Here is a 14266-nt window from a genome sequence, read left to right as displayed (position 1 = left end):
GAGGGAGCCCCAAGAAGGCTAGGGTGAGACCAGAGGGAGGGAGGGAGTCCCAAGAAGGCTGGGGTGAGACCAGAGGGAGGGAGGGAGCCCCAAGACGTGAAGTGAGAAGGAGCCCCACCAAAGTGCAGGAAGGCGTGAGCCATAGGTTGGAGGGGGAGACAGTTGCCAGGGTGGGTGGGGTCCAGTTCCGGTGGGGGGCCAGAGAGCCCCAGCTAGGAAGGCTGCTCAGACCCGGCCAGCACCCCGGGAAGCCCTCACCTTGTCAATGAAGGAGGCGAACTTGTTGTTGAGGGTCTTGATCTGCTCCTTCTCCTGGACACGCACGGCCTGGATCTCGGGGTCCAGCCCTATCTTAATGGGGCTCAGCAGGCTCTGGTTCACCGTGATGGCTGACATGGCCCCACCGTAGCCCCCCGGCAGACCCATCATGCCCCCGCTGCCCAGCATGCCCTGCCCCAGCGGGAAGGAAATGGGGCTGATTTGGACTCTGGGCCCAGAAGTGTAGGAGTGGTTGCTGAAGCTGCTCCGGGGGCCAGACGTGCTGGAGATGGAGGACCTGGCATAGTACTTGTTCATCTTGATGGACATGGTGGAGGCTGAGTGGGAGTGAGCAGGCCAGAGCAGACAGAGACCCAAGAAGGAGCGAAGAGGCAGCTTCTGAGGGGTACAGCTGCCCAGGGTTGTGCCTTTATAGAGAACCCTGCCCCAGAGGAGGGGGCAGGACTCAGACCTGAGTGGCCAGGTCTGCAGTGGGCAGGGCCTAACTACCTGCCACCTATAGGCTGGATTCTGATGGGGGCAGTAGAGAGCTGCTGCTACCCGCAGCCCACTCAGCACCTCCCCAGAACGGGGTGAAACCAGAAGGAGCCCCGCCTGCCCAGCCCAGCGCGGCTCCCTATAACAAAGACTTGCCCGGGGTCTCCCAGCCGCTTTAACCTTGACTCCTGGGTCTTGGCTTCTTCCCTTCTGTGGGAAATAAACTCAAGGGCTGGGAAACAGCAGGAGAAAAGATCCCTGGTACTTGGGTCTCCTCTGATCAGTGACACCCCCAAAGATACCACCTCGTGGTTCTCATCAGTTGCGTGTTGTGAAGGTCCACCCAGGCCGGAGGGCAGCTGGGTTCCGAGCCTGATGCCGCAACTTTGTCCAGTCCCTTCAGTGACTGCTGTACCTCATCACCAAGTGCCTAGAGGGCTGTGGAAGTATCTGGAAAGTGGACAAAGACATGTGCCCGGCTGCACCCCCTGGCTCTTCCCCTTGGGTCTGCAGGCACAAAATTGAGATCTAAAACGGCACTTTTCCTAGACACCATCGAGTGGTCTCCTCTCCTCGCAGGACTCTGGCCTGCCTCACCAGACTGACCACTGCAGCCTTGTTGAAGGTCACAGAGAATGAAGCACCAGGGCTGAAGACATAAGGGGTGGGGGAGCTCAGGGACGGGGGACAGCACCAGGGCCCTGGGGTTCTCATTGCTCCTGGGGGAGCCGCTCTCGGCCTTCCCCTCCCTGTGTGGGGTGGGGGAGAGTGGGGGGCGCAGCCACCTGGATCCACCTCCTCTGCCCAGGCCCCCCGTTGGCCAAAGGAGAGGGAGATAAGAGCCTGCACCTGTCTTTCTGAACCCATTACCAGAATGAGTCAGGCGAGCAGGTTGGGACAGAGTAGGCACCTGTAAGGAGCTGGAGAATGGGGAGCTCAACAAGGCACCCCAGGCCTGGGTGGGGCAGGTGGGGCAGGCTGTGGGTGGAAGGCGGGAGATTCGAGTCCTGGAGGCAGGGATTCCAGCCGCAATTAGGCCAGGGCTGGGTTGGATTCTCAGCAAGACCCTGCAGGGCGTGAAGTGCAGACTCCTGGGCTCTTCACTGACCAGCAGATCCCCTGGGGACAGAAGGCAGCACAAAGCCCTCCACCCAGGGAAGGGTGGTGACTAAGCCCGCACCCCCACCTGGAGGCAGACACCCAGGCTCCTGCACAGAGCTTCCACCCAGAAGCCGCTTCCTTGAGGAGCAGATGCAAACCCAAAGACACCGATGAGCAGATGAGCTCACCCCGCCCCTCCACACAGGCACATGTTCGTGGCCCTGCCTGGACACAGCTTCAAAGACTAATGCAGAGACACCCCAGAGGGGACGCGATGACCACAAGGCTTTCTCTCTTGCCCTCTTCTCTCCTTTCGCCCTCCCCCAGGCTCTGGCCTCCAGACATGCCAACAGGCTAGGGAAAGCCTGCTAGGACCTGTTTATACTAAGCTCTCTCCCAGGCCCTGTAAACATTGCTGTTTCCAGAGTGATTTGAAGGTTACCACCCCCTCCCCAACAAACACCCACATTTCCAAGTGCTGAAGGACTCCTCCTTCCAGAAACCAGAGGGAGAGGGTGTGGCCCGTGCGGGTGCCAAGCCAGGACCGGTAGGCTAAGCGGAAGGACAGAGAGGCAGGTCAGACAGGTATGGCAACCCTGAGGGCTCCCTCCCCTGCCCCCTCACGCTGTGGGGGACACTTGAAGGACCACACCGGAAGTCCGGAACTCATCCTGGAGCCCAGAAATCTCAGCTCCTCCACACCCTACACCCCAACCTGTTCCTTGGTTTCAAGAGTGCCTGTTGTTTCAGTCGGCTGTAAGGTCAGCTGGCTCAGTTCTCTCAGGGGAGCCCCTCTTTGCTCGGGCAGCCCAGAACAGCCCAGGGCCAGATGTGTATACAGCTCATTTGGCAGCTTCCCACGCCCACACCACCAGCCCGATGCGGCCTCAGTGCAGGGGAGACCAGAGCTGTTCTTTCTAACGGCCCCGCTTGGGATTCCTGCACAGAGGCAGAAGAGAAAGGCCCTCGGACAAGGGCTACAGGAGAGAGGAGAAAAGCAGATGAGGTGGGCACAGGAGCGACCCTCTAGAAGGTGTCCTGGGCCCTCTGGAAGGTGCCCCTGGACTCCCTGGAAGGTGTTCCTGGCAGCTGAGGCTGCTCCCAGTCAACAAAGGGGAAAGTGTTTGCCGTGACCACGCCCACGGAGAAAGGCCCCACACTGCCTTTCCTGGAGAACAGAAGGGGGAAAGAGGAGACATTGATCCTTCCCACCCCATGGCGACTTGCAGAACGACCCAAGGACTGTGGAGGCTGGGGGCAGAGTTGGGCAGGCAGGCAGCCATCCCTAGGCTACCGCGTGCTGTCACCGGAAAGATGGTCTGAGCAGGTTCTCGTGAGCAGGACTGATAACACAAAGACCGCGGCCTTTGTAAAGTCAAATAGAACCCACCCAGAGGTACACTAGGTAGACAAAATGTGGCACGTACACACAGTCTTGTATTATTTGTACTAAAATGGAATGAGGATGGACCTGGAAAGCACTGTGCTGGACAGCGCAGATGGCCACGTGCGCACACGTTCATGTATACAAAATGTCCTAAATAGGCAAGTCCATAGAGACAGAAAATAGACTTGTGGGTGCCCTGGGCTGGAAGAAATGGAGGCAGTCCCTAAAGACCACAGGATTTTTTTTTTTTAATGGATGAAAATATTTCAAATTCCACTGTGGTAATGGTTGCACAATCCTGTGAAACTACAGAAAACCATTGTGTTGTGTACTTCAGATAGTTGAATTGTATGATAACGTAAATTAGAGCTCCATAAAGCCATTACCCAAAAAATTCCACAAAAGCAGAATTAGTCCCATGTATAAAGCAAGGACTTTTTGAGCCAGCACAGAGGTCAGGGGCTGAAGGGACGATTTTGTTAAGATGCTGAAGCTCAATAGACGCCTGTCTCTGGGTGCAATGTCACGAAAGCATTGAATCCACTCTAAAAGATGGACAATTTGTTTTTTTAAAGATTTATTTATGCATACAGAACTGGGGTACAGGCCAGAAGTGGGTGGGGTGGGGTGAGAGGATTCACCAGAGACAGAGTTGGGAGCAGAACAGTAAAGCTGACTATGTACACTGCTGAGGGGAGCAGCAGGTGGGACAGGAGAGGTCTGCTGGACCATGTGGGTCAGCTCCCTGGCCAGGAACCACACTCAGGCTGAAGCGGCTGCAGACAGCTTCATAGTGCTATACTTTAACCTGTTGCACCGCCAGGGAAGGCCCCAAAAGATGGACAATTTCAAATCTTGTTGTTGGTATCGAAAGAAGTGAGGGTAACCCCAAGGCAACATGCTCAGTTAAAGTGGCTGCCCGGGAGGTGGGGACACCCATCAGTGAGCAACATCATGAAATATAAATTTGGTTTGATTGTTGAGTTTTGTGCTGTGTACCTCGAGGCCACATTGCTGAGTCAGTTAAATGGTGGCTCAGTAAATGGTGGCTGCTTTTCTTCATGACAACAGCAGCTCTATTGATTAAAACCACACTAGACAGGCAAAGCCTGGAAGGCAGCAAGCCCCGGTGGCTGCAAGCACTGAGATCAAAGCCTGCGATCAGCTGCCCACTAGTTGTCTGAAGGAGGATTCCCAGGTCTGGTAGGGTTTTGAACCAGAATTTCCATCTCCTCCCACTCTGTGAGCTTTGATCAAGTGCAATCACCATAGAGCTCTTCACAAAGATGAACAGACATTCATGAATATGCTCAGAACTAGAACTTTGATTTTGACAAACATGAGATGAAAAGTAATTCGTGTGGGCAGCATGGTGGCAAGATAAGCTTTGCTGTGGAGGAAAGTGGATCAGCCCAACTGCTGGGGTGAGGCTGTCCACTCCGCTTTCACACCCCACAACCTCATATCCACGGGTAGCGAGCTGGATGAGGCGTCCACGATCGGGGAAGTCAAGCCAGGTGGGAGGGAGCCAGCTTGGTTTGCAGTCTGGAGTAAGCACGTTGAAGGGCAGAGAGTTTGCCACACCAAGATTTGCCTCTTTAGCATAAGCATTATCTTGAGCTGCCTATTGTTTTTAAAGATTTATTTATTGATCTATACAGAACTGGGGTATAGGCCAGAGTACAGGGGCAGTGAGAGGATTCACCAGAGACAGAGTGGGGTGCAGAACAGGCAGACTGACGAAGTACACTGCTGAGGGGAGCAGCGAGGAGAAAGGAGAGCTCTGATGTGCCACGTGGGTCACTCCCTGACTGGGGATGGAACTTGTGTTGAAGCAGCTGCAGCTAGCATCTCAGTGCTGTGCTTAAAACCCATTGCACCACCAGGGAGAGACCTAAGCTGGCTATTTTTAAGTGACAGCAGACCGAGGAGAAGTTCTAAAAGAAGACACAGAGAAATGGAAAATTATTTCTTGCTCATGGATTAGAAGAATTAACATTGTTATTTCTCTGTGTGATGCAAAGGGACATTTTATCCAAAGCAATATAGAGACTCAATGCAATCCCGTCAGAATTTTTATATAATTCCTCCTCCCCAAAATAAAACAAACATTACTGAAATGTATTGGCACAACAAAAGGCCTTGAATAGCAAAAGCAATCTTGACAAAATAGAATGGTGGTATCAGACTCCAAATATACTATAAGCCTATAATAACAAAACAGTATGGCGTTCGAACACAAATATACACAGAGACAAATGGAAAAGAACTGACAGTCCAGGAATAAACCCACACTTATATGGACGGTTAATCTACAACGAAGGAGCCAGAGCATACTATAGAGAAGGAAATTCTCTTCAACAAATGGTGTTGGGAAAATGGACAACTACATGCCAAAAAAGAAGTCAGAGTTGAACACTCTCACACTAGCCACAAAAATTAACTCAAAATGTATTAACATTATATGTAGTGACCAGAAACCATGCAAAACATGACGGATATACAGAAAAACACTCACAACATTGGCTTCAGTGATGTCTTTGGAGTGAGGGGGGAAAAAGCAAAAACAAGCAAATTGGACTATATCAAACTAAAAAACTTCTGCACAGTGAAAGACACTATCATGAAAATGAAAACACATACTGAATGAGAATGATGTGCGGATGGAGTGCTGATATATGCTCAGAGAGAGCAGGCTGGGGCCCACGTGCAGAGCCTGGCAGGGAGCAAGACAGTGTAGCTGCCCTCAACACGAACATGCCACTGCTCCACCCACGGGCCCAGATGGGGGCAGAGAGAAGACCGGTGGGGGGGTCCACTTGAGATGAGGACAGCATTTGGGGGTCCTGGGTGAAGGAAGTACAGGGCAGGGTGTCGCTGGAGAAGGCTGTCAGGGCAAGGCTCCCTGGAGGAGCCCCAGGAAAGATCCAGAGTCAGGGACACTGCGGCAGTCAGCAATGTCCTGAAGCTGCATTCAGGAAACCACTCAGCAGCCCAGGAGGAGGAAAGGACCTGGGTCGGCTGGCTGTGGTCCCTGCCTCAGCCCTGTGCTGCAGCCTGCGAATTTCCAAGGCCTGCACTGCTGGGTGATGTAGCTATTGTTCTGAATTTCCTGCAGCAACCTGAGGATGAAGGTGGGGAGGGGGGCAGGAATCCACGGTGTTCATTACTTCCTGGTTTTATTCACCCACTCATTCATGCATCCATCCACTCATTTGCTTACCAGGGGCTAGCCTAAGAGTTTGGGGAGGTGGGTATTTGGTTCCTTTCACACCTGTTGGGTACAGGTAGGCATCTCCTTTGGTCGCTGTTGAAAAGGGACCAATAATTGGCTTCAGTCATCAGTTTGGCGTATGGGAAATTGCTGTGTCCTGGTACGTGCTGGGAAAGGCTCTGTGCAGGGTCCCTAGGCGCTCTCACCGTGTAGCCTCTGTCTTCTCAAAGGGGTCAGGCAACTTAGTGCCTCCTTGGTATGGGGAGCTAAGGTTAATTGAGGGAGGTCCTGTAGGCCCAGGGAGAAACTATTACCATTACTTTAAAAATGTAGTTTACCTAGATTTAGGGATATCTCCAGAAACAAGTTTTTAATCAGAGAAAGCTATCTTAGGGCAGGGCCGACATCCAGAGGCAAGGGCTTGTCTCATGAAGTCACCCCTTGTGGTGTGAGAGCCCCTCCTCTCTCCTTGACATCCTGTCCCCTCAGCACAGGACCCTGGGCATCCCTAATTCGTTCCGTTTTACTTTAAAATTTGTAACCATGTAAAAACTTCCATACATCTGTTATTAAATTGAGTTTCCCTCTGTAACCCATCTAACCCATTTTGATTACTCATCCAGCCCAAGGAGAACCCAGAGCAGTGGGAAAGCTTCCCCTCTGCCTGGAATATTACATATTGAAGAAGGCAGAATAATAATACCACGTCTTGTGATTCTGTGGTAACACTTACACAGCCCCCAAATGACTGACAAATACTAATTCATTCTGTCTTCACAAGAATCCTCTAGAGTAGGTGCCATAGTTGCTGTTTCAGCCAGACAGACACCCTGGTGCAAGCGAGAGCAAAGAGGACTCAAGCCTGAGAGAAGAAGCTGAGGACAGGCACCCTCTAATGCCACCAGCAGGGTCAGCTCTGGGTTCAAGCCCCTCCCCCCCCCCCCGCCACCCCCTGCCTCGGAGGCCCCAGGGAGGACTTCTGAGACTCCACTTTTCTTTTTTTCTTTTAATATTTGTTTTACTTATTTATGCATACAAGAACGGGGGTGTAGGCCAGAGGTGTAGGGAGGGGGTGTGTGAGAGAGGCTTCACCAGAGACAGAGTGGGGAGCAGAACTGGCAGATCCACTGAAACAGTGATGAGGGAGCAGGGAGACAGGAGGGGCCTGCTGGGCCTGGGGGTCACTCCCTGGCCGGGGATGGAACTCGTGCTGCAGAGACTGTCGCAAGCTTGACAGTGCCGAGTCTAATTTTCAACCCTGACTCCCCACTCCCGTGCCCAGAGAAATCTAGAACTCTGCTTATAAAGGAGAATCCTTTGCAGTTAAAAAACATCTCCCAGGAGCCCCCTGAAAGATCCTTATAAGGGGGAATAAGAACCTTTGAATGCCTGAAACTTTGTGGGCCCCAGGTTAGCGTCCGCTCTAACACAGAGCCCAGGCCCTGTGCCAGCCCCTGGACAAAGGCCAGGTGCCTTTTGCCCCAGAAGTGGTACAGAAGAGGAAGTCACCCACCCTGGCGTGGCAGGCGTGGGCTCTTGGTATCCGTATTTTATCCTACTGGGATATGGCCACCGCTCAGGCCTTCCTCTCCCATAGTCATGGTCAGCCTAGGGGGAATGACCACCTGATTGGGCAGGTGGGGTAATGACAGGGCCAGGGCTAGCCGGGCCCTTACCATGGCCGCCCCTGGCCTCAGCAGAACAGTTGGAGAGCTGGTGTCCTGGAAACAGTATGAATGGGGTGCAAACCGGAGCCCAGCATACCTGGGAGAGAAGGCTCAGGGTTCAAGGGCACCGCTCAGAACTGGCAGTCATAAACACCAGGCCCAGCCTGAGCTTAATCACCACCATAAAAGTAATCACCTCCTAGGAGAGGCATGATGAGGGGGTTTTCTCAAAAGTGTGCCGCCCCAAGGCCGGCCCTGCCCACCTGTCTCCCCACTTGTGGAATGGGGGAGCCTGGCCGAGATCTGGCTGCGTGATACCTGTCACACCTGCCGAGGACTCAGCTTCCTCTCCTGGTATCCGTCAGCAGCCTCAACAGCTTCTGGCATTTCTGACTCTACCCGTATTAACAAAGTTTTATGGTTTTCTGTCACACAAGGACTCCAGGAGTCTGTCTCCAGTCTGAAAAGAATGGGGTTTTCTCCAAAGGGCAGAAGCTCTGAGAATGAGTGGGGATTTTCTAAGACCCGCTGGTTGGGCACAAACAGCTCCAGTGCTCAGCCCTGGCCTGGGACATGCAGGAGGAGTCAGGTGCTGGCTGGCACACACACCAGCCCCAGGTGCCCACGCTCCCTGGCGCCCACAGGTGTTGGTAGTTCAGCTCCCCACCTCCCCCACGCTCCCACTCTCTCTCACACACACACACACACACCACCCTCATGGAGTGCACGCCACACCTCACCTGGCCTGCCCACCCAGTTCCATACACGCACAGCTCGCAAGCACAGAACATCAACCCACACACAATGCACATCATCCCGGGGGACCCTTGACCGCAAGGACGTCAGACCCTCTCCGACTGCAAGAGCATTTATCTCCACACACGCTGGGCAGTGCGGGGTATGTTTGGCTGTTGGGTAGTCACATGAGGCGCAACAGCTATGGAGAAGTTGTGCTACATATCCAGACTCTTTCCCTGGGCTGGCTACCTCCACAGGCGTCCGCCTCCTTGCACGGCTGGCCATCAACAGCCTCTGGCCGGGCCCCTCCGACTGGCGTCCCAAGGCTGATCCCCACTGGGCTGACAGGTCACGTGTCCGTGTGGGTACCCACTCTGTGGCTGCGGACTATGAAGCTGTCTTATGACAATCCTGAGTCTGGCCCCCCAAAGAGGGGTGGTGAACCTCACCTAAATTGTTGGTTCACCAAAATAAGGGAAGAGAGGGAGGACAGGTAAAAAAGGAAGAAGAAGAACAAAGAAAAATGTTCGAGGTGTACGAAGACCCTGAGCCCCAGGGTAGTGTAAATACTACCCACAATGTCTGCTCTCTGTCCGTGTCAAGGGGACACAGATTTCAGATGGGTGATTCAGAGATATGAGACTTCAGAGCAAGGAATAACTAGGAAATGGATTTGAACTCAGCGGAGTTAACCTTCGAAAAGTAAATACGGAAAGATTTGGAAATGCTATGAGTCATCGGCTAGAACACATTCCTGAGAAGACAGCAGAAAGGGCAGGCGGTGAGGGTGAGGGGTGCACTGAGGGCTTCAAGGCCAGCAGCTACCTGTCCGTCCAGGGGCTACCGAAGGTGTGAGGGCAGGAGGGTGACAGTAGAGCCGGAGGCCAGGCTTGGTTAGAGCGTTGGGTAGAAAGCAGCTGGCACAGGTGAGCACTAAAGAGGCTGAAGAATGTCCGTGAGGAGCCACGTGATGTGGTGAGAGCCGTGGGGGGCAGGAATGGAGTCCAGAGCTAAGGAAGAAGGAAGAACCAGGAGGTCAGTGGCCAGCGCACTGTGATGAGCCCAAGAGAGGGGCGGAGCGTGGTTCAGACACGCTGAGGGCAGTTAAGGAGATTAAGGAAACAGGCAAGGTTTTCTCTTCTCGTGGAGCTTTTCATTCTGGTGGGGACAGGTCCCCCAAGTCTGCCAGAATTCCATAAGTAGGACAGGTAATTCAGATGTTTAAAAAACACAACGGAATGAGGTGATACATATTTTGAATTGCTCAACACAGTAAGAATATGTTTGGGGCTATCTACAGCTGGACGCTGACTCTGCTTGTGTCCCAAGTAGAGGCACCCACTGGGCTATGGACTGACCCCCACTGACGGCGAAGTCTGGAAGGACCTCTAGTTTCCTTAGGTGTAAGGGTGATGGGTAACATGGCCTTCCTCTGGGGTGTTTAGTGTTGCAGGTGACATGAGGAAGAGACCTGTCACATGAGATCTGCCATCATTCCATCACTCCACCACCCCACCCATCCCCGTTGGGAGGGCAAGGACTCCTGGTTTAAGATGTGGGGAGCGGAAGAGGGTGTCAGAGGCAGGCTCAGTTTGCATGGCTACCTCCCTGAAAACTGGATTTGCAAGACTCAGTTTTGCATGGTGGCGGACGTTTGCATGGTACTCCTTAAAGCCTGTGCTATGGACTCTCTGATCACCTCACTGTCACCCCCTCTAGTGACCTTCTGCCCTTCTGAGCCCATGTTCTGGCCAGCCTGGAGGGCTGGGCAGCTGGTTGCCCAGCTGATCCCTCCATACCTGATCCCTCCTCCCCACGATGACCTGGCATCCAGGCCCTGCAGAAATTCTCTCCAACCCTTTGGTTTATGAAAACAGGGGCCCTCCTCCTCTTTGTCCCTCCAGACTGGCTCCATCCCAGGCAATGTCAGGAAGACCTCCCAGGCTTCTCCCCCCGGCCCCCACCCCCGTCTTCCTCCTAGAATCTGTGATTAGATATCCGAAGTGGGCCTGGGCTCAGGCAATCCAGTGACGTGTTCCTTTGCAGCTTTAATCCTTACAGAAATGATGAAATAAGCACCATTTCTATTTGAGAGCTGAGGAAACTGAGCTGCAAGATTAAGAATAGCTTATGCACTAGCGAACAAATGAATGGGAGAGGCAGAACTCCACCCAGCCTGCCCCGGAGCCTTGTCTCACCTCCTGCCTCACAGCTCCCTCTCTCCCTGTTCCTGTCGGAGATATAAATGCCGGGCACACCCCAGGCCATAGACTTTTATAACCTCATTTAATCCTCACAATTAAATCTAGGAGGAAAGTACAAGTAGCCACATTACAGGGTATGGAAGCTTAGAAACTTCTAACATATTTCCTAAGGTCACACAGCACTTACATGAAGTGATCAGAATTCCACCCATCCCTTCGAGCTCTGAAGCCCAAAGTTAAGTCCCCCAGTCCCCTGGGTCTAGAGACCTCGAAGTGAGAGATGCAGGAGAAAGGAATGCTGGGAGTAAAGCCGTGGCTCTGATCAGCCAGCACCTCTGCTAAGGCGGGTGTGGGGGAGGCTCAGGCATCCCAAGACAGCTCTCGCTTTCCCCACACCCCATGAGCAGACACACCTGCCAGCCTCTCCACCTCTGCAAATTCCTACTATCATATCCAAAGTGCTCTCGGGGTTATGATAAAAATGAACTAATTTTCATTTTGCAAATTGTCTAAAACAGGACTGGGACTAACGTGGAATAGCAAGAAAACATAAATCAAAACCTCAGATAGGGCCCTCCCTGGGGATGCAACGGGTTAACGCACAGCACTAGGAAGCTGTCCGCAGCCACTGCAGCCGGAGTTCGATCCCCAGCCAGGGAGCGACGACCCACATGGCGCAGCAGACCTCTCCTGTCTCCCGGCTGCTCCCCTCAGCAGTGGACTTCTCTATCTACCTGTTCCGGTCCCCACTCTGTCTCTGGTGAATCCTCTCACCCCCCTGCACCTCTGGCTTGTACCCCAGTTTTTGTGTGCATAAATAATCATTAAAAAAATAGAAAGAGCAACATGATTCATTTCTAAATCTCCCTGAAGTTATGTTTTACTATTAATGATCTTTGAATTAATTTGACTTTGAGTGATTGAATGTAGGTTTAAGGTTAAGAAAGCCTTAAACCTGAAATCATACTTGATCAGAGCTTTAAACTTCTACTCTCACATACAAAATAAAATGTACCACAGTAATGCTTGAAAGGGACTCTGGGACTCTGCTGCGATGCAGACACGCGCTCTCCTCTGGGAGCCCACCCTGCCTCCTGTCGCTCATCTCCCTCCCCTCAGGCCAGCTCCCTTCAGGGAAGCTGACGGCACAGAGGTAGACTAAGGAAGGACTGATGAGTCCAAGAGCAGAAATGAGTGACTCGAGGGAGGGTCTCTTCTCACGCTGACCCAGGCCGCGTCAGGCTTGTACAGGAGACTGTAGCTGAGACTGGGAGCTGCAGGCCAGGCCAGCGTGGCCAGGAGCTGAGCTCACGGGAGCAGTCATTGAGCAAGGTTTTGACGATGGCAGTCTCAGAATCTGCAATTCTTGGAAAAGACTGAGTAAGCAGGGCCCGCCTGGGAAGAAAGCATCTGGAGGTATGTCCACACAGCAGACCCACCACCTTGCCAGAATGAACCATGAACCGTATCTGCCCACTGCTGGGGCCTGGAGAGCCATTTCTGGAAGCTGAGTCAGAGCAGGTGGGCGGTAGTGGGCCTGGTCAACAAGTGAGTCACCACTGAACTTGCCCATCAGGAAATGAGCCTGGAGGGGCAGGTATGTGTCTCGATGCCCACGGCCAGCCCCAAGCCAAAAGTCCCTGGGGGCAGTCAGGTCCCAGGCTGGCCCTCACTGTGGTCCCAGTGAGGCTCTGTTACTGCGCTCTCTGTTACTGTGCACAGCTTTTCCTGGGGCCTGACAGCACTCCCTCCTCTCAGGGCCATCTTTAACTACATCTTTAAAAACCACAGTTGGGGCCCTCCCTGGTGGCGCAGGGGGTTAAAGTGCAGCACTGAGAAGCCAAAGCCACTTCAGCACGAATTCGATCCCCAGCCCTGGAGGTGACCCACATGGCACAGCAGACCTCTGCTGACCCGCCCGCTGCTCCCCTCAGCAGTGTTCTTCATCAGTTGACCTTTTCTGCTCCCCACTCTCTCTGGTGAGAGAGCCCCTGCGCCTCTGGCCTGTACCCCAGTTCTGCATGCATAAATAAATAAATCTTCAAAAAAAAGAGAAAACCACTGTTGACTCCCTTCTCTCTGGGAGGACAGGAGAAAGACCCAGAAAGTCAAGGGCCCCAGGTCTAGATGCCAGCCCTGCCTCCCTCGCCCTCCCCTCCACCCATCAGTCAGCTCAGCTGGGGCCTGGGCCCCTGGAGGGAAGGGAGAAAGGAGGCAGAGTTTCTTTGTTCTCAGTGTTCCTGAGACATTATCCACTTCCCTGTGAAGTTCCCTCCCTCCTGGGGGGGGGGGGGGGGAGCCGCCTACCCCCCTCCCCAGAAGAGGTGACATCACTGCTCCAGGCTGGTAGACACGTACACACTTTCTGTCCCACCTGTCTGTCCAGTGCCCTTCCACCTCCCCCACTCACTTTGCTGCAAAATGTCCCCTTCCGGTGTGGAGGCAGACTGATCCTCTCTAAACACCGACTGGATCCTGTCACTCCCCAGCTCAGAGCTTCCCATTTCTTGAGTCTAAAGGTCAAGCGCTCTGAGCCCTCCCCTCCTGGCACTGGCTGCCTCGCCCAGCCCAGCAGGCTGTGCCCTGCCTCCCAGCGCCCCTCCCCGTCACCTGCACCTGCTGAAATCTTGCCCTTCCTGCAAGGCCTGGCTCCAGCCTCGCCATTCATTCTGCAAACATTTACTGAATGAAAAATCACACGCGAGGAACACATTCTACTCTGGTCGCCAAGGCCGCTCGAGACAGCCACTCGCAGGGACCCCAGGAACAAGCCTCCGTTGCACCCCTGGGCTGCGAAACAGCTGCCTGTGCTCCCCTTCCTGACAGTAAACGTGAGCTGCAGGCGTGGAGCTCCTGCCCACCAGGCAGGTTCGGAATCTGTACCCTGGGAGCCTCCTGCTGACTTTGGGAGCCCTGTATCATTATCCTTACTCACAGGCCAGGAACCCCAGGTAAGTTACTCAGAGAAGTAGCTGTCCAGGGTCCCCACAGCAGCACCAAGGCAGCTCCCTCAAAGGCAAAGTTCCCCTAAGCACCCAGCACAAAGAACTTGTTGGATTCTTGGATGAATGACTGGCCCCATGACTCATTTCTACCCTTCTTCCCTCCCCTCTCCCCCACATCCTCTTTACCCTGCCTTCTCCTAAAGATCCAGAAATCAGCAGAGGAAAAGGCTGTGATTCTTGTCATTGATTCCAGC

At 53.5% G+C, this 14266-nt stretch overlaps 1 protein-coding gene across 1 annotated transcript in view; it reads right to left on the bottom strand.

Annotated features, from left to right (window-relative positions):
• Positions 1 to 605, bottom strand: part of KRT8 (keratin 8, type II) — a 6903-nt gene extending 6298 nt beyond the window's left edge. The window contains exon 1 of the mRNA XM_004692496.2: positions 259 to 605. Within this exon, the coding sequence (XP_004692553.1) occupies positions 259 to 588 (330 nt within the window). The 5' untranslated portion in view covers positions 589 to 605. The remainder of the gene's footprint in view (positions 1 to 258) is intronic.
• Between the last annotated feature and the right edge of the window lie 13661 nt (positions 606 to 14266).

The sequence above is a fragment of the Condylura cristata genome, unplaced genomic scaffold (genome assembly GCF_000260355.1).
Source record: "Condylura cristata isolate star-nosed mole 26May11 unplaced genomic scaffold, ConCri1.0 scaffold00034, whole genome shotgun sequence".
Taxonomy (NCBI): Eukaryota; Metazoa; Chordata; class Mammalia; order Eulipotyphla; family Talpidae; genus Condylura; species Condylura cristata.
The sequence above is the reverse complement of the archived record's forward strand: the minus strand, read 5'-3'. Positions and strand labels throughout refer to the sequence as shown.